The sequence below is a fragment of the Perca flavescens genome, chromosome 19, assembly GCF_004354835.1.
Source record: "Perca flavescens isolate YP-PL-M2 chromosome 19, PFLA_1.0, whole genome shotgun sequence".
NCBI lineage: Eukaryota > Metazoa > Chordata > Actinopteri > Perciformes > Percidae > Perca > Perca flavescens.
Genome location: NC_041349.1, coordinates 20,958,184 through 20,980,780, shown reverse-complemented (window position 1 = coordinate 20,980,780; position 22,597 = coordinate 20,958,184). Strand labels below are relative to the sequence as shown.

Here is a 22,597-nt window from a genome sequence, read left to right as displayed (position 1 = left end):
AAATTTGGCAACAGTTTTTGGATAATGTGGCAGGGCTGTTTGTTGGTGCTTGTGGGCGCGGTGGTCGTTAGCGCTCAGTTCCCCAGAGAGTGTGTGACACCCGAAGGACTCAGGAGTGGACAGTGCTGTCCGTCGCCCTCTGGACTCAACAACGACCCGTGTGGCTCCAGCACGGGGCGCGGACAGTGTGTGTCCATCACGGTGGACGCGCGCCCGCACGGCCCTCAGTACCCGCACGACGGACGGGATGATCGGGAACGATGGCCCATCCGTTTCTTTAACCGTACCTGTCAGTGTAACGGAAACTTCAGCGGTTACAACTGCGGCCGCTGCAGACACGGATGGACGGGGCCCAACTGTGACCAGCGAGTTTCTGTTGGTAAGTGCGCGTCCTCGGGGACATATTTCAATAATAATGTTATGGTATAGTGACTCTAGCTCATGGGGAGATAGGAGAGGTCATAGCTAACACATCTAGGGTCTGTGCTGCTGCTCAGTGGCACTTCAGCACTTCTTTAGGACACCACACACAGGGAAATGGACCGATTCTGGCCCATTTAATGGCAATTTAACTATTTTTATATGGCAAAGAGAGATTATTTTACAGAAGGTTATTCAAATGTGGTTCCCATAAAACAGGCTAGAATGCATATGAAATAGCCTAGGTACAGCCCTGACACTTAGAAAGGGCATTTGATTACAAAACTGCCATTAAACCTGCCTGTTAGGGACATTTATTTGCTACTTCTTTTCTCGATCAATACAAACTGATCCCCATTTAACGCATGACTGATTGAGTTAATCCACATTCCCTCTGCGATAATCCCCCAGTAAGAAGAAACGTGATGCAGCTCAGCGCGGACGGGAAGCGTGCGTTCGTGAACGCGCTGGACCAGGCCAAGCGCACGGTGCACCCAGACCTGGTGATCGCCACGCGGCGCTATCCGGAGATCTTCGGGCCCGACGGGAACACTGTGCAGTTCGAAAACATCACCATCTACAATTACTTCGTGTGGAGCCACTACTTCTCCGTCAGCAAGACGTTCCTGGGTGCGGGGCAGGCCAGTTTTGGGGGAGTGGACTTCTCACACGAGGGCCCCGGCTTTGTCACTTGGCACAGGTTCCACCTGCTGCAGCTGGAGCGAGACATGCAGGTAAGATACTGTATGAAGAGGGCTGACAGTTAGATTCATAGCCGACACAATAGAAATCCATTTCGGGTCATTCTAAGATTAAAAGCCTGTCCAGATTTTTATTTTACCAATATATCAAACCGCGGTTTTAACCCCAGCTGTCGCTTCCACAGCTTGTTTATTTTACCTAATGCGTTTCAACTATTGGTGAGGAAACCATAACTGACGCAATTACACGCTTTAATAGGCGAGCAGCGCGCAAAATTTGATTTGAAGACTATGAAATTCAATTTGATCAGCGCACCATCAATTTGAAGATAGTGGAGATGAAACAACAACGGTATTGAACCGAGCTTTTGTGAGAGGAGTTATTAAGCCAAGTTTGTATAATTATTATTTCCATCCAGTGGTTCAGAATTACCCAAGTTCTTTTTGTAGGCTGTACAGACTTGCTAGCGCAGACAGTAAGGCTGCTGGATGGTTTTTGAAATCCTGGCAGCATGTTAGACTCCTGTAAGAGAAACTCTTATCATGTGCAGTATGAACTACATCAAGGACTAAAATATACATCTTTGTTCTACTCAAATTAAATCTTATATATTCTAACGGCAACACTTTATAATAATGGTACATGAATTAATATGAATTCATGCAGGACTTCATGCATGAAAAAGCATGAATTCATTCATGTAGTACTTCATGAACTATCAGTAATGTACAATAGTATTTATAAATACTATTAGTTGACTTAATGCAGGAACAATATTAATTTAATTAATTAAGTTAATTAATGCATAAATTAAGGTATTTGAATCATCATGTCTTCTGATTAATTAATGATGTTCATGTCTTCTTCAAAAAAACTAACCAGTCCCAGCAGTGTACAGATATTCTTAAAAAATTGTAGTGTTGTAATCATTGTTAACCAAACATTACTTCATTACTTTGTGTTTGTGGCCCTTCAAATAAAGTGCTGACCTGGTCCATCTTTAACATTGATACATACAGTAGATATGATTAATGGTGGCATAAAATGAAATGTATTAAGAATTAAAGGAGTGGGTTGGCAAAATGATATTGAGGTCACTACATTGACACAAAATACCGTATACTGCAGATGCATTTTTATAGTTGCTTTATTCACAACAACATAAGGCAAACAGTAATGCCTGAGAACAATGCCCACCCAAGTAGGATATTTATGAATTTGAAGTGACATTTTTATTTTATTTAAAAGATTGTGGCATATGCCACCATTAATCATATCTATGTAGCAGTGTTAAAGATGGACCAGGTCAGCACTTTATTTGAAGGGCCACAAACATGATGAAGTAATGAAAAAGTAATGTTTAGTTAGTCATTGTTACAACACTAAAATTTAGTTTTTCCAACTACAGATTTACCTATGATCCATCACTAATAAATCAGAAATCATGATTGAAATACTTAATTGATGCATTAATTAACATATTGTTCCTTCATTAAGTCATGAATGAAATACTATTAATCATTGTACATTACTGATAGTTCATGAAGTACTACATGAATGAATTCATGATAATTCATGTACCATTATTATAAAGTGTTACCATAACTTTACAAGTTATATTTTTCTCAAATGAGTGTTTTTCACTAAGCCATTTAAAACAAAAGTTGTGGAAAAGCAAGAATGAGCATCACACTTTCACTTCTAAAAAAGTATTTTCTTTCCAGTAAAAGTTTCTAAACAATTTCTAAATCAATCATGGCTTAATACGTTTCCTGCCGCCTGGTTGCACGTGCATTTTCATTTTTCTCTTCATGTAGACATACATTTCATATTATGTGATTAGAGACCCTAGAATTGTTTCCACAAATGCTTTTAAAGAACCAATTTTCAGATTTATTCATGCATGAACTGTCTTCAAAAGCAAATCACAGTGTGTGAAAATGATAACCAATTTATTCAGTGCATTGCCAAATGAGACTGAAAGGAAACTTTGGCATGACCAAAGGGGATGGAAGTACATTGTCAGCAGCATAATAAAATAAAGCCTCAAGCTAACTCCTAGCCTTCCTAGCCTTGATCTTCACATTCACAAACTCATACTCAGCCATCCTTTCATTAATTTATTTCAAACAACCAGGACATGCTACGAGACCCCTCCTTCGCCCTGCCCTACTGGAACTTTGCCATCGGTGGAAGCACATGTGACATCTGCACAGATGACCTGATGGGAGCCAGGAGCAGCTTTGACATGAATTCCCTGAGCACCAACTCTATCTTCTCCCAGTGGAGGGTCATATGTGAGAGCGTAGAAGACTATGACACGCTGGGAACCATCTGCAACAGTAAGACTATTGTTTATTCACCATGGCAAATACTCTAGTGATGTTACAGTGGTCCTCTTTATTCTTTTAGTGTCTTAAAAAAAAAATTGCTATAGTCTACCTTGTCTGGTCCCGGTCTCCTTCCAGGCACAGAGACTGCTCCCATCAGAAGGAACCCAGCAGGAAATGTCAACAGGCCCATGGTCCAGCGTCTCCCAGAGCCCCAGGATGTGGCGGACTGTCTGCAGGTTAACACTTTCGACACGCCGCCCTATTACTCCACTTCCTCCGAAAGCTTCAGAAACACAATTGAAGGTGAGAGACTATGACGATATGTCTGTCATACAGTGTAATTTCATTCACATATTGTTTCAGCATTTTCTTTCTGTTTTTCATGTTGTTTCGACAGGCTACAGCGCCCCCAAGGGGAACTATGACCCCGTGGTGAGGAGCCTCCACAACCTGGCCCATCTGTTCCTGAATGGGACAGGAGGACAGACTCACCTCTCGCCCAATGACCCCATCTTCGTCCTGCTCCACACCTACACCGACGCTATTTTTGATGAATGGTTAAGGAGACACAGTCCAGGTTTAAAAAAAAACAACCAAAAAAACACACTTGTTCTAGTCCTTGACTTTCTAATACCTGCATATTTTACTGCTTTATACAGTACAGGCCAAAAGTTGGGACACACCTTCTCATTCAATGCGTTTCATAACTAATTACATTGTAGATTCTCACTGAAGGCATCAAAACTATGAATGAACACATATGGAATTATGTACTTAACAAAAAAGTGTGAAATAACCGAAAACATGTCTTATATTTTAGATTCTTCAAAGTAGCCACCCTTTGCTTTTTTTATTAATAAGGGAAAAAATTCCACTAATTAACCCTGACAAGGCACACCTGTGAAGTGAAAACCATTTCAGGTGACTACCTAATGAAGCTCATTGAGAGAACACCAAGGGTTTGCAGAGTTATCAAAAATATAATATAAAATATAAGACACTTTTTTGTTTAGTACATAATTCCATATGTGTTCATTCATAGTTTTGATGCCTTCAGTGAGAATCTACAATGTAAATAGTCATGAAAATAAAGAAACGCATTGAATGAGAAGGTGTGTCCCAATTTTTTGCCTGTACAGTAGTTAGCATGATGAGTCTTAGGCTAACTTCACACATTTCTTGACAGAGTCGACTCTGTATCCTGAAGAAAATGCCCCCATTGGTCACAACAAGGGCTACAACATGGTGCCTTTCTGGCCTCCAGTGACTAACGCAGAGATGTTTGTGACCGCCCCTGAAAATCTTGGTTACTCTTATGAAGCTCAATGGCCAGGTATTCATTTTGGATGACTTCTAGTACTCGCACAATTGTTTTTGTGGGTCTTCTTTCACTCTAGCCTTTGAAGAGATCCAGACGACAAACGTAATAATCATCCTCTTCTACCTTTCTAGCTCAACCTTTCACTCTGACTGAAATCATCACCATGGCAATAGTCGCTGGCCTCCTCCTTGTCGCAGTCATTTTCGCCGCCACCACATGTGCCGTGCGTGCCAGGTCACACAAGATGGAGGGCCACCAGCCTCTGCTTGGGGATCAGTACCAGCGCTACGACGACAACAAAAGCCAATCTGTAGTCTAAGTTTGGTGTTTGGACACGCACCTCTCTCCTTTCTTTACTTTCACAGTGATACAGCTATGCAGTTTGTTAAAGCGTCAATCACTTCTCACTGGAGAGCATGTGTAGATTCTTGAATGCTACAACTTGATAGTAAGTAATCTTTTGGCTGCATTCATGTCCCTATCAAAAGGAACTTGTTAATTTTTCTTTACAAGTCGTAAAGATGTGAATCAGTTATTGAAGATGCATTTTTCAAATGGAAAGGTTTAGATACATGCAACACTTTTTAAGAGTTTGGTTTTTGCGAAGATTGCAATGATGCAATCTTTGAAATGTTCAGATTTCTGGAAAATTTGAAAATGTGTTCAAATAAAGAGAACCTGGACAACTGACGTGTTGGTGTGCTAGTGATGCCACCAGGTGGTGCTGAACTGTTATTCTAATCAGAGCTTTTAAAGGATATGTCAGTATCAGCAATGATGCCTCCTGTAGTTTAGTGTCTGATGTTGCAGTTACAGTACAAGGTGATCAGGTGTAAAAAAAAATAAAAAAAATAGATTCTGATAGGGTATCCAAAAAAAGTCTAAAACATTTAGAACACATTTGAAGTAATAGAGTAATACCTGCAAAATAATTAAAACATATACCATGTTTATAGGCTTTATCACTTTCTGCGTTTATCTGACTCAAATTTTAAAGTAGTTGCACAATGGTGTCATAGACCTGAAGCGTTAGTAATTGTTATAAAATGCACTGCCCATGTAACCGAGCCATAACGGCCACAAGGGTGTGCAATAGTTCAATTTCTGAAACAACAGGCAAGCGAATGAGCTTTATGGGGGGAGAGTTTTGTTTTTAATTGTATATTAAAATAAATTGATCCAAATGACCTGCAATGTTATTATTGAATGAAGAAATGAAAAGAAAAGAAACGGGTGTCAAACGGTTGCAATCCTCAAATCTTACTGAACTGTGTACTCGCACCATATGCAGCTTTTTTATTTTATTTTTTAAAACTAAATATGTGAAATGGTCATTCTGTTTTTTTACATAGACACTTCTGCCAGAATGTTGTTTGATCTGACTGCATACCAAATTATTGAAATTATTAAATGGTATGCCTACACAGTGGCTTGTTTGACTGCTGAATGTGATTAAAACGTTAATAAACGCACCAAAAGACTAAATGTATGTACACATCAAATCACAATCTATGTTATAGAGTCCAATCTATTACCATTTATGGAGCCCACACTCCGTTCATCTTGCAGACACACAATAATGTAGGAATTAGCTTGTAGTGCTAACCCCCCATGTAGCCTAATGAGGGCTAGTAGGTCTAGCCATTTTGCCTTATGGTTGGACTCCCAACTCCTAATTTGTAATACCTGACAAACGTATATCCCCTGCGTACAGTAATCGTTAACTAACACCCAACGTCCCTTCACCCGTCTGGTGTCTGGTTTCAGAGAAGGCTTCCCTTATGGGAGGGTCCACGGACAGCACGTTGTCGATAAACTGTCTCAGTACTGGCCAGCCGCTTGGATGGGAGGTCTGTTGGTGTAACAGCGGTGCGCTCGGGTTCAGTGAAGTGTCTTTGGCCCTTCATCATTACTTCAGTCTGTGAGCTAGTTGAATAAAGTTGCGAGGAGCACGCGCTTGTTGCAACTTTTGAATCAACTCGTCGCGCGCGTCTCCCCCAACAGCTCGCAGCTCTGTCATTTACTTGTCTTTCAACACAGTGGAAACGTGTAATCTTTCAGACTGTCTACAATGGACGAGGATAACAACGTCTTGCCTGATTTGAAGGATATAGAGACCAAACTGGGTCTAAAGGTCCCGGATAGTCTCATTCGTTCTCTCGCCGGAGGGAAGCATCACGACAAGCACGAGAAGTCGCCGGCACCGCATTTAGTGAACTGCAAATTACATGCTAATAATGCGGACTTGAAAAGACTGGAGACCAAAATGCTATTCCTCAAACAAGAAATGGTAAGCTTAAGTCTTTTTTTTTTTTTTTTTTTTTTTTTTTTTGTTTAATTGAACGAGCTGTTAAGGAATTGTTCCATTAACTTTTAAGGAACGTGTACCAGTTGTTAAATTAGTTTACCGACTTGTAATTACAAGATACACTTAATTGTAGCCTACAGTTGTGCAAGTCGTTTATTCGTCTACAAAACGTTCGTGAATAAAATTAAAGACCGTAATATGACTGTTAGAAATCAGCTAGGCTATTATATATCATAGTTTCATGTCAGGCAAGTTACAATGTGTGTCTCTTTAATGGATCACATTTATTGGCAGCCAAGCTTAAGCTCATAGGAAAAAAACTATACTAGTTGCAAAACAGGTCTATATTGTATATCGTCATGTGGTTGTTAAATGCAAAGTTCCACTAATGGGTGGTGTTGTGCCTCAAATGCACTGAAACCGGTCAATACGTGAGAGCCATTCACACCTGCACACTTCAGTCACATAGACCTTTGTTGATGAACCCTCCTCACCTCAGACAATAACTCCTCCTCTCTTATTATTCAAAGTACTCTGTTATTACCTTGTTATGATTTCATAGTTTAATCTGCCAACACTCGCCATTCAATTATTTTTAAATGCCATGCTTGTTGGACAGAAGCTTTGTTAGATCCAAGGTCACAGCAAACCCTTAGTTTAATTACTCATGAAAGCTCTTCTTAGTGTCCAACGATTTATTAATGTCCTCTGACAAGGGTCAATGCTCTGTTTTGGTGCTGCTGGATCTTAGTTCGCTTTCGATACTGTGGATCATAACATCATGCTTGAAAGACTTAAGCATTGGGTTGGTATCTCAGGAAGCGCCCTGGATTGGTTCACCTCCTATCTATCAGACAGAAGTTTCTCGGTGTATCTTGGCCCCTATTCCTCAGAAACCGCGGCCCTTTCCTGCGGGGTGCCGCAGGGTTCTGTGTTAGGTCCGCTTTTGTTTGCAATGTACATGCTCCCCCTGGGACATATAATTAGCCAAGTTGGAGATATTTCTTATCACTTATATGCAAATGACATCCAGCTGTATGTCTCTTTTGAGCCAGAAGACACTGACAAAGTGTTGAAATAGCTTAGATGTTTCAATTTGATTAAGGATTGGCTCGCAAACAACTTTCTACAGCTAAATGAAAATAAGACCGAAGTCCTTATTGTTGCTCCGGACCCTATAGTTTCGAAGATTAGTCAGCTGCTGGGCTCCTTGTCCTCAGCTGTTCAGTCCAAACTAAAAAATCTTGGTGTAATATTTGATAATAACATGTACATGGATCAACATATTAAATCTCTGACCCGCACGTGTTTCTTTCAATTAAGAAACATTGCCAAAATTAGAGGAACTGTTTCACATTCTGAGCTTGAGATGACTATTCATGCTTTTATTTCATCTTGGCTTGATTACTGCAACTCTATTTTCACCTGTCTCAGCAAATCGTCCCAGGACCGTTTACAACTAGTCCAGAATTCTGCTGCAAGGCTGCTAACCAGGTCTAGCAAGATGTCGCACATCACTCCAGTTTTATACACATTACATTGGCTTCCGATTAACAACAGGATCAAATTTAAAGTTTTGGTTCTGACTTATAAAGCTTTGCACGGTCAGGCTCCAGCGTATATCTCGGACCTGCTCCATTCATACACTACAAATAGGCCCCTCAGGTCTTCTAACCAGGGATTACTGGTTGTCCCACGCACCCGTTTAAAGACTAGAGGTGACCATTCCTTTGAAGCGGTGGCTCCAAACCTGTGGAATGCGCTTCCTATTGCCTTACGTTCTGCAGTCTCTGTTGAAACTTTTAAAAAGCAGCTGAAGACGCACTTGTTTAAATTTGCTTTTGATTCATTTATGTAAAATGTTGTCTTTTAATGACTGTTTTTTAGTCTTTTATCTTTATTGTTGTATAATTTACTGTTTTGTACAAATTTTTATCATGTGAAGCACTTTGTGATTCTGTCTGTGAAAGGTGCTATATCAAATTATTATTATTATTATTATTATTAGGATTCCTGAGCAGAGGGCCTACCTGACAGTTTTGCAGACTGTAGTAGATCTGTAACATGGCCAGCAGACCAATCACCAAAAGAGTTTTTTTTGTGTGGATAGGCTTACGATCTATTTATGTGACGAGAGACTTGAAACAATCACACGTATTTACAAAAGGAACTAACCTTACCTTGCTTTAATTCGCTTTTGTTTCAACCTGACAGCTAGCCTGACAAGCCAGACCCACATTAAGATGTTGCAAACTAAATTTGCTGCCGCTAGGGTGCGTCTAGATTTCTAGGCTACCTGACAGCCATGCCATCATTAAATAGTGCTGATATGAGGGGAAAAAAATGGATCTACTGTAATGCCATTAGTGGCCTCTTGTTGTTGGACAGCTCATCTCGAATATGGGCCATCTTGGGCTTCTGTGTTTTTGCACTTCCCTTCACTAATCCAATCAGACTACTCTGTTTTGGTGAGCACACACACACACACACACACACACACACAAAAACACAAACACACACACACACACACACACACACACTGCTTACAAGGGGCTGAACTAATCTACAGCCTATCAAAGGAGCAAATTACCTCTGATATGTGCCAAAAAAAGGTTAGGGACCAGCTCTTATGAGTTTCATGAGACAAATTAAAAATGTTGCAGGTTCAGTGTTACTGTACACTACAGACACAATTATGCAACACTAATTGTTTTTCCTAAACTCATTTTGTGATACCAGCCCACTGGTGCCACCTTATTAACATGAGATAGCTGCTTGGACTTAAAATGCAGTTTTTCAGACTCCATCTGCTGGGCTTCTGTGTGTGTATAAAGCGGGTGGTTATGCTCACAAAACAAACACACCGGCAGCAATAGAAGCTACATGAAGGCTGGATGCAAATCCACCCCAAAGAAAGGCTGTTGTCTCAGGCCAGCTGTCTGGAGCACTGTACCAGCCCTGTTTGCCTTCATCTGCCTCAATGCATTTTGAGGGTAGCAGGCTGTTACAGCTGTTCATTTACCATTTTTCATTCTGACAGAGTGTTAGTCACCCAGTAGACACAGGGGAATCCATGTGATTGACCCCCATAGGCTGTCTACTTCCATCCCCAGTCAATAGCATGGTTTGTCACGGCAGGGAGTTAAATCAATGGCCTTACTGTGTAAAGTAGCCATATCATTCAGAATCCTGGATGCAAACTGTTTCCTGTTACGTGAGTAGTAAGAGCTTTTTTCCCCGTGCCACATAGTTAAGTCTCTTTGTTCACAACAAAGCCCGATAGTCTAAACAAAATAGCACATAGTGTTCCTACCATGAGAGGACATAAGAATGCAAATAATTGTTGAGATAAAATATCTCACCACAAGGTTTAATTAGTAGCTGATCTGGAGCTTTACTTATCACATGAACTTAATCAGCAGTTGGGGACTGCCCAGTTATAGAATTGTTATTAGATTATTTTATTTTTTGCACACTTTAAGCTCTTGCAACCATGTTAATGAATGCTGATGAAAACCACTTGATATGATCAAAAGTTCCAGAATAGCTACTAAATGGACCATGTGGCGAAATTGTGTTCTTAACTGCTGTTTCTGAGGTCTAGAATGAACTTTGACCCTCAATGCTTACAATAGTTAGCAATGATTACGGTACTGGTTTTGTATTATTTTGACTTCCATTGTAGCTCTGGGGGCATCCTGTTGTACTGACATGTAGTAAAGGAGTAGTTCTACATTTTTGGAAAACAGTAATTCACTTTCTTGCAGAGCAGATTGTTGCCATTCTTATATCTAGTTGTTTAATAGAATGCTACAGCCAGCTGCAGCGTAGCTAAGCAATTTATTCGAAAGGCACAGTGACTCAGAGTCTCTTAGCAATCTCATGGTAACCCCAAAACTCCAAGAAGTTACTGATTCTGGCCATGAAATAGTTAGGTGCCTAAACCTCTGTAGAACAGCAATGTTTTCATCTTTACATCTGTTAATTCCTGAGTGTAAGAGGTGCTGGTTGGTGCATGTTTTTTTTCCCTTTGGACAGAGCCAGGCTAGCTGTTTATACTAAGCTAACTGGCAGATGGACAGATGTGAGAGGGTTATCAATCGTGTCATCTAACTCTCGGCAAGAAAGTGAACAACCACATTTCCCAAAATATCGAACCATTCTTTTAAATGCTGGATCATCTTTAAGTAGCATTACCTGACCGGGATGTTTTTCTCCAACTCATAGGCACATCTACGAGCCATCGACGTGAAGCTGATGCAGCAGCTTATGTCAATCAACGAAGGCATTGAGTCCATCCGTTGGATGATAGAAGACCGAGGTGGCGTGGCCAGCCAAGAGGGCAGCCTGACGGGCAGCTTGTACAGCCTGTTGGACAGCCAGGACGGTACCTCACTGTGCGGCAGCTTCAACAGCTTGAATGATGGTAACAGTGACGGGCTAGATAGTCTGTCTGTGGGTAGTTACTTGGACACTCTAGCAGAGGACCTCCCGGATGACCCCTCACCTACGGATCTTGACTGTTTTGTGGATAAAACGGTTATTGATGGGGATGCTTTCAGCAAATCGCCACTGAAAGTCAGAGTGGAATCAGATGAATACTACTGCTTTGGATAATAATAAGCTAAATGCAGAGCCTTCTGAGATATTCTGTGAAGAAAGATTTTAAATTGTGTTTCGCCACTTTGATAATTAACACAGCTGTCTGGTTTTTCCTACATGCTTTACATTTGACTCATAATAGCTGACAGCCAAGGTGTTGGCGATATTACCAAATGACTAATGTTACTTTTCACCGTGTCACCAGCTTCCTTAAATTGTGGATTGAACACACACCTCAACAAAGCATTGCCCCTTAATGTCACACCAAATGCAAGTGAAAGCATCTTAACAACTCTTATGTCTTAGTATTTTATCATGCAGGTCAATTAAATTAAAAAATGTGCTCTATTATGATTTAAAGATTGTATTTATTGTGGAGTTATCCAATACCTCAGCAGTTTATTTTCACAGTTAAAATACTTCTTAGCCTAAAATTGCTGAAGATGGGGTGAATAAAAATAACAACATCAGTAGTAGATTAGCATTTACCGGCCATTTGGAAAATTGTTCGGTTTGTGTTGACTGATTCAAGTGGGAAAACTGTTTAAAGTGGCAAAGTGGTAAGTTTAAGTGTTAAAGCAAGTGCAATTCGCTTCCTTGCCAAATTCTGAGCACCACCTACTATAAATGTTGAGCTTTTAATTATTTTTACTTAAATATTTTGACTGATGGAAGTTCCTAAGCTAAACCACACTCCAGAGATTAGTAGCACATTCAAAGCATGGATGCTTGACTGAAAACCAAAGCAATTTGATCGTCTTATAAATAATTTTGGCCTAAGGCAAATTCTGTTAACAGCAGATGGGAGATTTGTTGGTGGTGGACATATGGGAAACACGTTTGCTTTGTAGGCACATTTTAATCCTCGGTTGTCAAAAAAAAGGTTTAACGAGAGCTATACATTGCTGTACATAACTGTCGTTTTAGCTTTAAACTCTTTGTGTTGATTTGTTTGACATTTGTATTTGATGCTGCCTCCTTTTGAAAGAAAACCATGTTTTTTTTTTTTTTTTTTGATTTCTGTTCATTTTGTTGTGGAAATGAAATAATATATTGTGATTTTCCTCCTGCTCACATTGCGTATGTCTTTAATGCAAAGAACTACAGTAACTCTTGTGTAATTCTTTTTTAGAAACAAAAAAACAGGTCACTGACCCAGAATCTTAATGAGATGGAAAGTGAACATTATGGTGGTTTCCTTTTTTGGTAAATTTAAGTTAAGAATAGTCTCTTGATAATGAAGTCATACTTTGTGGTGTCCTGTGCAATGTGGCATGACAAATCCCCGCATTAAGTCACTTTCTCACTCCATGTCACTTTCCTTTGATAAAACACAAAATCAAGAAGATAATTCTAAATGTGGAAAAATTGTTGCCCTTTAAAAATTCCCAAGCTATTAGCAGAGGAATGCCACTTAGGATGCTATTTAGAATGGCATACCAAGTATTCTCATAGATGAGGAATCATGTTACCCAAAGTTCTATCATGAGTGCAATGCTTTGCTCGATATCATTTGAAAATAACACCAACCAAAAGTGAGACAGAAGTGAAATGCCAGCCATGCAGAATATTTGATGGTCTGCTATGTTATTTTAAGTGTTGTGCATCTTAATAGCTTCTTATCTTTCATGTGATAATTAAAGTTCCAGACAGAGTATATAGGGAAAGTCATTATAGGAAAGATGAGAACCTTGGGCTCTTGGGCTTGCAATTGTATGAGTGGCCACTGGCCATGGGGCACAGTACTTCAGTAGTTCTCAGACTGTGATCTGACATCAGGACATGGCTTTGGAAATGCTGCTGTGTTGGAAAAGTCTTCATTTATTCACGTTGTCCATAGAGCTGTCTCATGTTAGGATCTCATCTTCTTTGAAACTAGCTATCATGAAAACCCGGATGGAGGATTGGGTGGATGTTTTCTCAATACGCGGCAGTGGTCTTGCATAACATGGAATGCACAAAATAGCCAGATTGGACACAAAGGACACTTTTAGTGTTACATTAGTTCCAGACAGATATAATCACTTTATCCAGTCACATTAAGCAGACTTGTAACTTTGTCTCACTCCAAGTGCAAAGCTGCTTTATTTGGTTTTATGCTGCCTTTCCTTATCTCTACCTCCCAGAGGCTTTGGCAAGCTTAAGCTCCCTGTCAAGCTGAACCGCGCTGAGGCCACTAAACCAAAGAGCTTTGTGAATGGCAGCACGACCTCCTTGTCAGCAATTCAATTAAAAACACAAAGTTCTCTAAACTTCCCTAAATTTCAGGTCTTAACAACTGTAACCATGTCATGACTGACTGATAGCTAATTTCCCTTCGGGGGAAAATGTGGAGACTAGAGCTAGTGGCCTTGAAATAATTGGACACACGGAACAGGTTCTGCAAGTTTATGTTGTAATAGGTCTGAGTCAGAATTCCTAAGAGCTACATGGTACACTACACATAAACAAACGTTGCTTTTTTTGGCCTTCCCCCGTTCTTATAAGTGTACATTTCCTACATGAAAGGGAGAAGCAGTTGACACAGCCTTTGTGGTGAAGACAAGTGTTGTCTTTCACCAAATCATCCAATCACATTCCAGAAAATGATTTTTTTTCCTCAAGGTGCAAGCTTAAATCTTTCCTCATTCCAAGCAAAAACTTTAAGCAAAAACTTAATACATATTACCAAATAATTGTCCCCTTTATAGAAGTGAGAGAGAACCCACTATCAGTTTACATTACAGTCAAGTGAAGTTACTCAAAGTTTGTCAAATTCTTCTGTCTGCATTTATAGTACCGCTGTTCTGAGGGTGAATGACACCAAGGCTTGTGGAAAGCAAACAAAAGGGGAAATCAGCTGCTGTCCCCTTGAGTTTGGGAGCAGAGTGCAAAACAATGATTTATTCATTCTCTTAGTTAGTCCTCAGTTACTTCACTTGAGCACAAGTAATTACACTGTCGTACAGTCGAGACGGCAGCTTCCAGCAGGGATCCATTAGCAAATTAGACACAGGGGTTGGGCCTGTGCCGCAAGATGAAGGGAAACCCATACCGTGTGGTATCTGGGAAACTGTCACCATGCTACCAAATGAGGATACAGGATATGGGTTACTGAGTAGGTTTTAGGGGGGGAGGGATCAAAAGAGCCAGAGAGACAGTGGAGCCCTTAGACAGAAAGCCGCAGATACCAAGTAAATATACACAGTTGTCAAGTAACTTTATTTTGATTTAATTAGGTTTTCTCTCTTTGGATCTCGGGTTTGTTTCACAGTTCTGTTAGTGTTCCAATAAGTTTAAATAGATTTTCTGTAAACACCACTGTTATATTAAAGAGAGTGCGAGTCTTGTGCATAACACGGTGGACTTAAAGAGAGTTGCTGGTCTACTGCTGCCTCGAATGTTTGGTTTGTTTGGGTTTTTAGTCCTTAACCATTTTAACACAAAAGTCACACAATTACACACACTAACCGATCGAGGCAGCGGTAGACCAGCAACTTCAGTGTTCTGCGTGGTTTGTAAAAAGAGTCTGGTGGCTTTGAAGAGAGCATAGGTGACGGCTCTCCCCATCGGCAAGGTAAAGCAGTGAAAATATTCTAAATATAGCATACACTTCAACAGATTTTTTTTTTTAGGTGTGGCTCTGTTCACAGCGGTACCTTGCTTAACTTCCGTGCGGGAACTCCGGTCTGCTTCTCCAAACTGGGTACCTCATACAACCCCGCTTCAAAATATCCAAATTATCCCTTTTAAGAATGACTGTTTGTGATGGCTCTGGGTGCTATGCAGTCATGCTAATGCTTGTGATGGATGTAGCACATTATATCCACTATGTCTGCCTTATTACATTCCCAGACACGAGGAGCTCCATGTTGGAAGATTTATGAAGCTGTGGAAAACTCAATAAGGCCTGTCCCATAGCATGAATATCTTGTTTCGTCTAGGAAAAATACTTAATGAATGTCAAGGTTAGCCACAACTTAATGTTGTGCTTCATATGAGATTTTCCACACTGTCAATGCGATGGTAGCATTCAACTTCAAACCAAGCAAATACCTCATTCTGATTAGATTATTACATATGTGGGAGTCATATATGTCTTGTCTAACTTATATTTTATCTACATTTGTTTTATGGAAATCAAGAGGGCCTTCTGCCAAGCTGTGGATCTGTGAATCACTTCTTGGGAGTCTTGTTAAACTTCTGTGCTTCTGGCAACCACTGTTACCAAACACAGCATAGGAGACGTGACTCTGTTTACGTCAGCGCAAATATTAAACATTAACAATGGCCACCACTGCTACTCATAAATTAGCTCAACTGAGATTTAGAAAGAACACCCTTCAGAAGCTTCTGTAAACACTACACAGAAACCATCTGAGAAAGTCAAATACAGAAAGTGTCCGGCCTGAGAACACATTACTCGTCCAGGCTGGTCAGGCTGCATTCCATTCATAATTCATGGGGTTATTTTTAATCACCATATACACAAGGAGTGCTTGATTATTTATCAATGTATTTACAGCTTTTAAGATTATAAATCACCCCATGAGATCTATCTTCTGAGCCATTTTGCCTCTAGTATTTAGGAATCTTATGGGATATGACAAATTACATCTGAACCACTACAGTCTTTAGTGTTGTACTGCCTTCGTAAATCATAGGTTTGTCTATGGTTCAGCTCCACTCTTAAACGTGTACTGTAACTTTTATGAAAATATATCAGACATTATTGGCTACATCAGTATTTGGGATGATGCTATGCTATGTGAGAGCATCTTTCTCAAAAACCAAACAGAGAAAAAGAGAACAAACCCTGTTCACAACTTCAAACTTAATAAAGTTATAATTCAAGTGTTTACTAAGTGGAGATTTATGCATCACTAAAATAAAACGGGCTGCACCACACAATCTAGTTTTTTTACATAGATTATTTATCTCAAAGTATTTCCAACCAGTGAGTGCCAAGTGCTGACTAACTGTTGTATAGCTAACTGAACTAACAGACCAAATTAATGTTTAAATGAAGAGCAAAATGGGATGGTAAAAACATCTGACCCAACACTTACTCAAAATGCTATCAAATAATTATGTGAGTAGGGCTGTGCAATTAATCGAAATGTAATTGATTTCGGCTCCCAATGATCACAAAAACAGAATAATCGAGAAAAACAATTATTTAGCTCATTATGTTTTGCCGCCATTACGTTTAAGTAAATGGAAAAAATTAAGTTTCAATAGGAAAAGTATTAAAGTGCTCATTATGCTCATTTTTAGGTTCATAATTGTATTTAAAGGTACCAGAATAGGTTTATGTGATTTAATTTTCAGAAAACACCATATATTTATTGTTCTGCACATTGCTGCAGCTCCTCTTTTCACCCTGTGTGTTGAGCTCTCTGGTTTAGCTACAGAGTGAGAAATCTCCCTTCTGTACCATCTTTGTTGGGAGTCACACATGTGCAGTAAGTACTGCTAGCTTGTGAGTTGCAGAGTATGAGGGAGTGTCATGCTAGCAGCTAGGCGAGCATTATAACGTGTGTTACAAAGTGACGCGCGTTCGTCACAGAAGTAAAGGCTGGACTACAATAGAGCTGTTTGGAGCAGTTTGTGAACAGTGTTTTCTCTGGAAGATGGTAAGTCCCTTTGGGGTGGACTTTTTCACTTTGTAAACCTATAACGTGCACAAAAAAAGATATATAACACAATAAAAAAGCCAAAAAGCATAATATGAGCACATTAAAGCAAAGTTCACAGTTGTATGTGTTTTTTTTACTGTTGATTTCTTGATTTCTCTTGTTTTTTAAGTTCAATAATTGCAACATCTTTCCAGAAGTCAACGAGTAATTGTGTTAAATCGTGATTTCAATATTGACTGAAATAATCGTGATTATATTTTTTCCCATAATCGAGTAGCCCTACATGTGAGCTGTGAAGATTTTAAACCACATTTCATAAAAATATCATGGTATAGCTCAAATTATGAAACATGGCAATAACAAAATGAGCTATGGCCTAAATGACCAGTTAGTGCAAGTAAGGTTAGCATAGTCAGATATTTCCCACTCCTTCTAAACTGAATAAACAATATTAACTCTGAAACACATTTATCTCTATGTATGCAAATGTCAATAAAACAAAGTCGATACAAACTACATTTTGTTTGCCCCCATACAAAAACTATTATTTTGGCTGTTATGACTTCCTGTTTACATGCTCTAGTTGATTGCTTCTGATTGGGTGGCACTACAGAAGTTAGCAACTCATTTACACAATGTGACAAACCCTTCTTGGCCTTGAAGAATCAAAAATGTATTTTAACATTTAAAAGCTCCATGCAGACACCATCAGCGGCTGCTTGTGAAATCATTTTCTATTGTAAGCACAAACTGGTGGAACTAGTAATGCACTGTGACCACCTCTAATGTCAACATATTTCCCAACTAGTATTATGAATTTGCATTTATGCTAGGAACTAAGGATTGGCCAAATTAGTAGTAGTCATCATTAGTCACCAAAGGAGTGTAACCGTAATGCTGAAGATCAGTGAAGTTCACCTTTACTCTACTTAGAGCCAGCAGAATTTAACACATCACATTTTGTATAACCTGCACAGTGCTGATAAAGGGTGTCACGCTGAATGTATAAACTGAATATAATTCATGAGCAGTTTTGCAGTAGGTTCAGTCATAAAAGTATGTTTAATATGACATATAAGCTATCCTGATTCACAAAATAGACATAGTTCAGACACAGTTCAGTCCCTCCAGTATTCTCTTAGCCTCTAATATCTTCTATTCATTGCTCTTTTTACCTTTGTATCTGTTGAGTCACCCTGTGACACCCTGGCTGCGCTTGATGGCTCTCTGGATTGGGTGCCTTTTTCCTGACCACACTCTGTCGAGCCAAGCCGTTGAGCCAGCTGAGATTAAACAGCAGGCTACATCAGCCAGGAACCTTCAACAGACAGAGAGGAGAGAACAAAACAAACCTCTATCCCATTTGATCCCCCCTTCTTTCTCTTTCTATCCGGGCCAGGAAACCTTTCCGTGACTATATTAGGAATCAAAGGGACTCCCACAGAAGGCAATGACCCTGCCACAGCTTTTGAACTTTTTGCTTTGCTCTTTGACAGCCAAGTTGTGAGTCATGGAAGAGAAATACATGTTATCATGGTTGCTTTGAAGCTTATGGAAGTTGCAGTGTGTATGATTATTTCAGCCCTATTGCAAATCTGTCTTTGGGATAGCCGTGTCCATGCACTTGACTTATGTGAAACAAGACAGACATGCAATCAGAAATGGACACAAACAGCCTATTAGGATAGTCTCACATTGATTATTTCCTCTGAGAAACCATCGCAGCAACAGGCAACATGAAGCCAAAAGGTCACAAGTTTTTTCAAGTGTGTCCTGGCAACAAGATGACCCTGTGTCGTTAGAGGAGCAGATGAACATGGTTGAGTAAAATGCTTCCCTGTGGATGACTGCTGTGTAATTCCCTGGACACTCATTCAGGTCACACGAGGGCAGTTTGGGGTCAACACAATTGATTGACCCAGAGAGAAACGTCGATCTGATGACTTTGTAGTTGAGTAGTTGGCATATTCTACCAATCTGCTAGACATAAGCTCATGGTTTTGTTCTGCTGCATGGAGTTTTTTTTCGGGATGGTATACTTTAACTATCCTAACTGGTGCACATTTGCATTTGTCCGCATAAGAGACTCATACGATTTAAAGTGAATGACTGCCAGTAGGAAAAACAGCCGTCATAGATCATGTTTGTATTTTTCTATTTACAGTATTTCAAGGCTCATAAAGAATACTTCTGAGAAATTTCATATTACAGTTACTGTTTTCTCAAGCTCTTTGAGTCCTTCCTTCAATTCGTCATTTTCTGCCCAAGTGAGTTGTGGACCTTTCTTTGAATTTGCTCCTCTATCTTCATTACTGTACACAAGAGTATCACAGCTATTCTTGTCAGAATGGGATTCCATTTACCCAATTGTTCTGTCTGCACTCTCTCATAAACTGTCATTTTTCCTGGGAAAGAGATATGATCCTCTTGGGAAAGAACAAATGGTGCACTCCCCCAAAACTTGCATGCAAGGCAAAATCCCCTCTCATGGTCAATGCTGTAGTCTGGAGAGCTGTTGTGAAATTAGTTTTCTAACCTCCTGATAAAAATAACAACATACAGCTTGGTTATTTATCACATACAACCATTTTTGTACCAGTTCCACATTTGTTTTATAATCCTTTTTTGGCTTATCAAGACTTAGCTTTCGTCCGTTTATTGTGTGATAGAGTAATTTCCGCTCATTCTCAGTCTTCTGATCAACTTGATATTGTTTCAGCTAGCCGAGTTTGATTCCACACTGACAGACAAAGTAGTTGTTGTCAGTCCCTTCATCCCTGATATGCTAAAATGTGGCACAAATTAGGATTAACTGTTCAGCTTGATCCTGATTGAAAATAAAACCCTCTTTTTCTTCCTGGTAGCACTGATTGGGGAAAAGAAAGTTCCCAGGGTCATCCAACTTGCCACTAAAACGCTCATCTGCATGTCAAAACTGGTGTAACAAGACCTAGAAGATTTTGCTAAAGTGCTTTAGTTTAAGAGGTAAAGGACTTCTAATATCTCATGGGATTAGGATGCAAAACTGGCATGGTTTCCTTTGGCACCCTCTTAAAGCTCCCTCATTCAAACCCAGAGCTTCAATAAAAACACAAGATCATTTCTACTTGAGTAGGATTTGGACGGTCTCCACCGCGGAAGTGTAATTTTGGAAGGTTTAAATTACCGGCAGGCCCCATCCACCTGAAAGTTAGCATGCAAAAGTAGATTTACAGTCAGGGTGTAAATGTGCAGAAACAGTTGGATGGAGATTCCTCATGTCGATTTATGAACCATATGATATTAGATTTTTAATCTTATTGACAAATCGACATTTGTCATCACCTTAATGGATGCAAAGACAATCAAATGCATTAATTTGTAAGGTTCCTAAAAGCATCTATGTTAGGGACTGTACGGAAATAATTGGGGTGGTGGAGGGGCTTAACGTTATGCCTGAATTTAAACTTTTTGTGAAGGTAGAAACGACCCTACAAGCTATGACCCACCGTGCACACTAAAGCCACCTTTGATTTGTACCGTAGTATTTAAATCTTTTTTTCTTGCATTAAATCTTGCAAGGGGAGGCTGAAATAAAAAAATATATACTCAACCCCACCCCACAAATCATTTTTGTACAGTCCCTAATCGAAAGGAGTTCAGTAGAATGTTTTTATTTTCATGTGTCCAGGCAGCAGGTATAGACATTCGAGATGGACAAAAAAATAGTGTTCTTATTTTTCTTCCTTTGCTGTGGTGTTCCTCTCCACCAAAACATTTAACCCAGACATTCAACAGTTGGATATCCACACCGCTGAAATAACACCATGCTTTTGTCTTGACTTGTCTCTGATTACTCCAGCGTTCAGCCTCCCAGCCCCCACATACATACCCTGTGGGGATAGCCACCTGTCTCAGCCGACTCCTGGGATGCCTCGCTGCCCTAACAGACAGCTCTTTGTGCTGGGGGGAGTAAAGCCTCTTAGCAGGCTGTTACTGATAGGACTCAGGAGACTGCTGCTGTCGGGGAGGGGTTACAGCAGTGTATTACAGTGACGTCATTCAGCTACTGTTACCAATGGTATTGATGTTTTTCATGATACAGTGAGTATCAGTATTATCAGTATTTAGTGGGTTTTGGGAAAGTCTTAAATTGCAGGGCCAATAGTACAGTACAGCCCAGCTAAGGTGACACTAGCTCCAAAACACATGGGAAATCTGCAGAGACTGATAACGGACCTAACCGTGTTCGGGCCGCTGGCAGTTTGCGTTAGTGATTGCCCCTGTAGGGATCATCATTTGAATCACTGGTGCGGTACTCGCTGACAGCCTGTCTGCCCATGTAGTCAGATGGCTGGAAGTTCTGCCCCCACCTTCTCTTGAGTGCTGCGACTACATGGGTGAGGATGTTGTACTTGCTAAGAGACTAATGAAGACAAATGATTGTGCAGATTGCGGATAGGGTAAAAAGTGCTGGAAGAGCAAGGTAGATTTCCTTTAAAGTGGCGAATGCATTCAGTTGTGAATAACTCTGCTGCTGGCTTTCAGGGAACATTTCCTCATCCATTTACACTTGGATAGATGAAGTTTTAAACCTTTTACCCTATTTTAACCTTAGAGAGATTCAGCAAATACTGATGACATCAAGGAGAAATTATTTAGATATTGGACTACCATAAGTCCCATTTTTGCAAAGGCCACTGCTTGATCTTTCCGTAATAAAAAAAAAGAGAAATTCTAAACTTGAAGTTCCCTTACTAGCTTGTTCTGGAACCTTTTACTGTATTTCCCAGCCGTCTTAAGGCTCTGACACACCAACCCGACTGCTGACAGTCTGCAGAAAAGGACTGATCAGTCGGCTCCATGAGGTCAAAAAATGAGGAGGAGAGATAATGATACAATAAACAGTGCTTCCTCTATGTTGATTTGACCGTGGCGGCCCCCCACAGCAACATTTCTGCCCCCCACGGGATCAGAAATAGGGCTGCATTGTTAGAGTGCATGTCGGAGAATAGCACGGAAACACAAGGATAACTAGCCAGTTGAGATCGTGTGTGTACGTCCTTGAGAACTGGTAGTCGTATAACTTAGTGTATGTTGTCAGTTCATTGAAGCCTGGTCTTGCAAATTTAAATTAAGTTAACTGGTGATTTTTGTTGTTTGTATTCTTCACCTGCGAGCTAAATTGCACATGGCTGTTGATTCAATTAGTGAGTGCTGAATGCCCTCTCCCACGTTTGTATTGTAGGTGCATTATTTACATGCTGAAGTACTTAAACTGCATTAAGATAATGTAATTAATAGTGGGTTTATT

At 40.0% G+C, this 22,597-nt stretch overlaps 2 protein-coding genes and 1 long non-coding RNA gene across 5 annotated transcripts in view; 2 read left to right on the top strand and 1 right to left on the bottom strand.

The window, feature by feature from the left end:
* The window catches only part of LOC114545730 (5,6-dihydroxyindole-2-carboxylic acid oxidase), a 148,614-nt gene extending 142,678 nt beyond the window's left edge, over positions 1-5,936 (top strand). For both annotated transcript variants that reach the window (XM_028564206.1, XM_028564205.1), the window contains exons 3-9: positions 34-379; positions 832-1,154; positions 3,260-3,464; positions 3,591-3,758; positions 3,853-4,032; positions 4,642-4,788; positions 4,908-5,936. In XM_028564206.1, the coding sequence (XP_028420007.1) occupies positions 34-379; positions 832-1,154; positions 3,260-3,464; positions 3,591-3,758; positions 3,853-4,032; positions 4,642-4,788; positions 4,908-5,095 (1,557 nt within the window). In that variant the 3' untranslated portion in view covers positions 5,096-5,936. The remainder of the gene's footprint in view (positions 1-33; positions 380-831; positions 1,155-3,259; positions 3,465-3,590; positions 3,759-3,852; positions 4,033-4,641; positions 4,789-4,907) is intronic.
* On the bottom strand, positions 3,065-7,012 carry LOC114545732 (uncharacterized). Of its 2 annotated transcripts, XR_003690926.1 has the most exons (4): positions 6,463-7,012; positions 3,948-3,996; positions 3,565-3,738; positions 3,065-3,456 (listed from the first exon to the last, which is right to left on the bottom strand). It is a non-coding gene; the product is annotated as an uncharacterized LOC114545732 (long non-coding RNA). The 2 variants fall into 2 exon arrangements; XR_003690927.1 differs by lacking the exon at positions 3,948-3,996.
* lurap1l (leucine rich adaptor protein 1 like) lies at positions 6,538-12,040 on the top strand. The gene is made up of 2 exons (XM_028564207.1): positions 6,538-7,066; positions 11,312-12,040. The coding sequence occupies exons 1-2, from the start codon at positions 6,848-6,850 to the stop codon at positions 11,699-11,701; spliced, it is 609 nt and encodes a 202-aa protein (XP_028420008.1). The 5' UTR covers positions 6,538-6,847; the 3' UTR covers positions 11,702-12,040.
* Positions 12,041-22,597: the final 10,557 nt, after the last annotated feature.

What these genes read in the sequence shown, in the direction of transcription:
- lurap1l (XM_028564207.1), top strand. Translation starts at nt 6,848, where the DNA reads ATGGACGAGGATAACAACGTCTTGCCTGATTTGAAGGATATAGAGACC. An exon ending in TATTCCTCAAACAAGAAATG is followed by an intron (nt 7,067 to 11,311) that starts GTAAGCTTAAGT and finishes TCCAACTCATAG; the next exon opens with GCACATCTACGAGCCATCGA.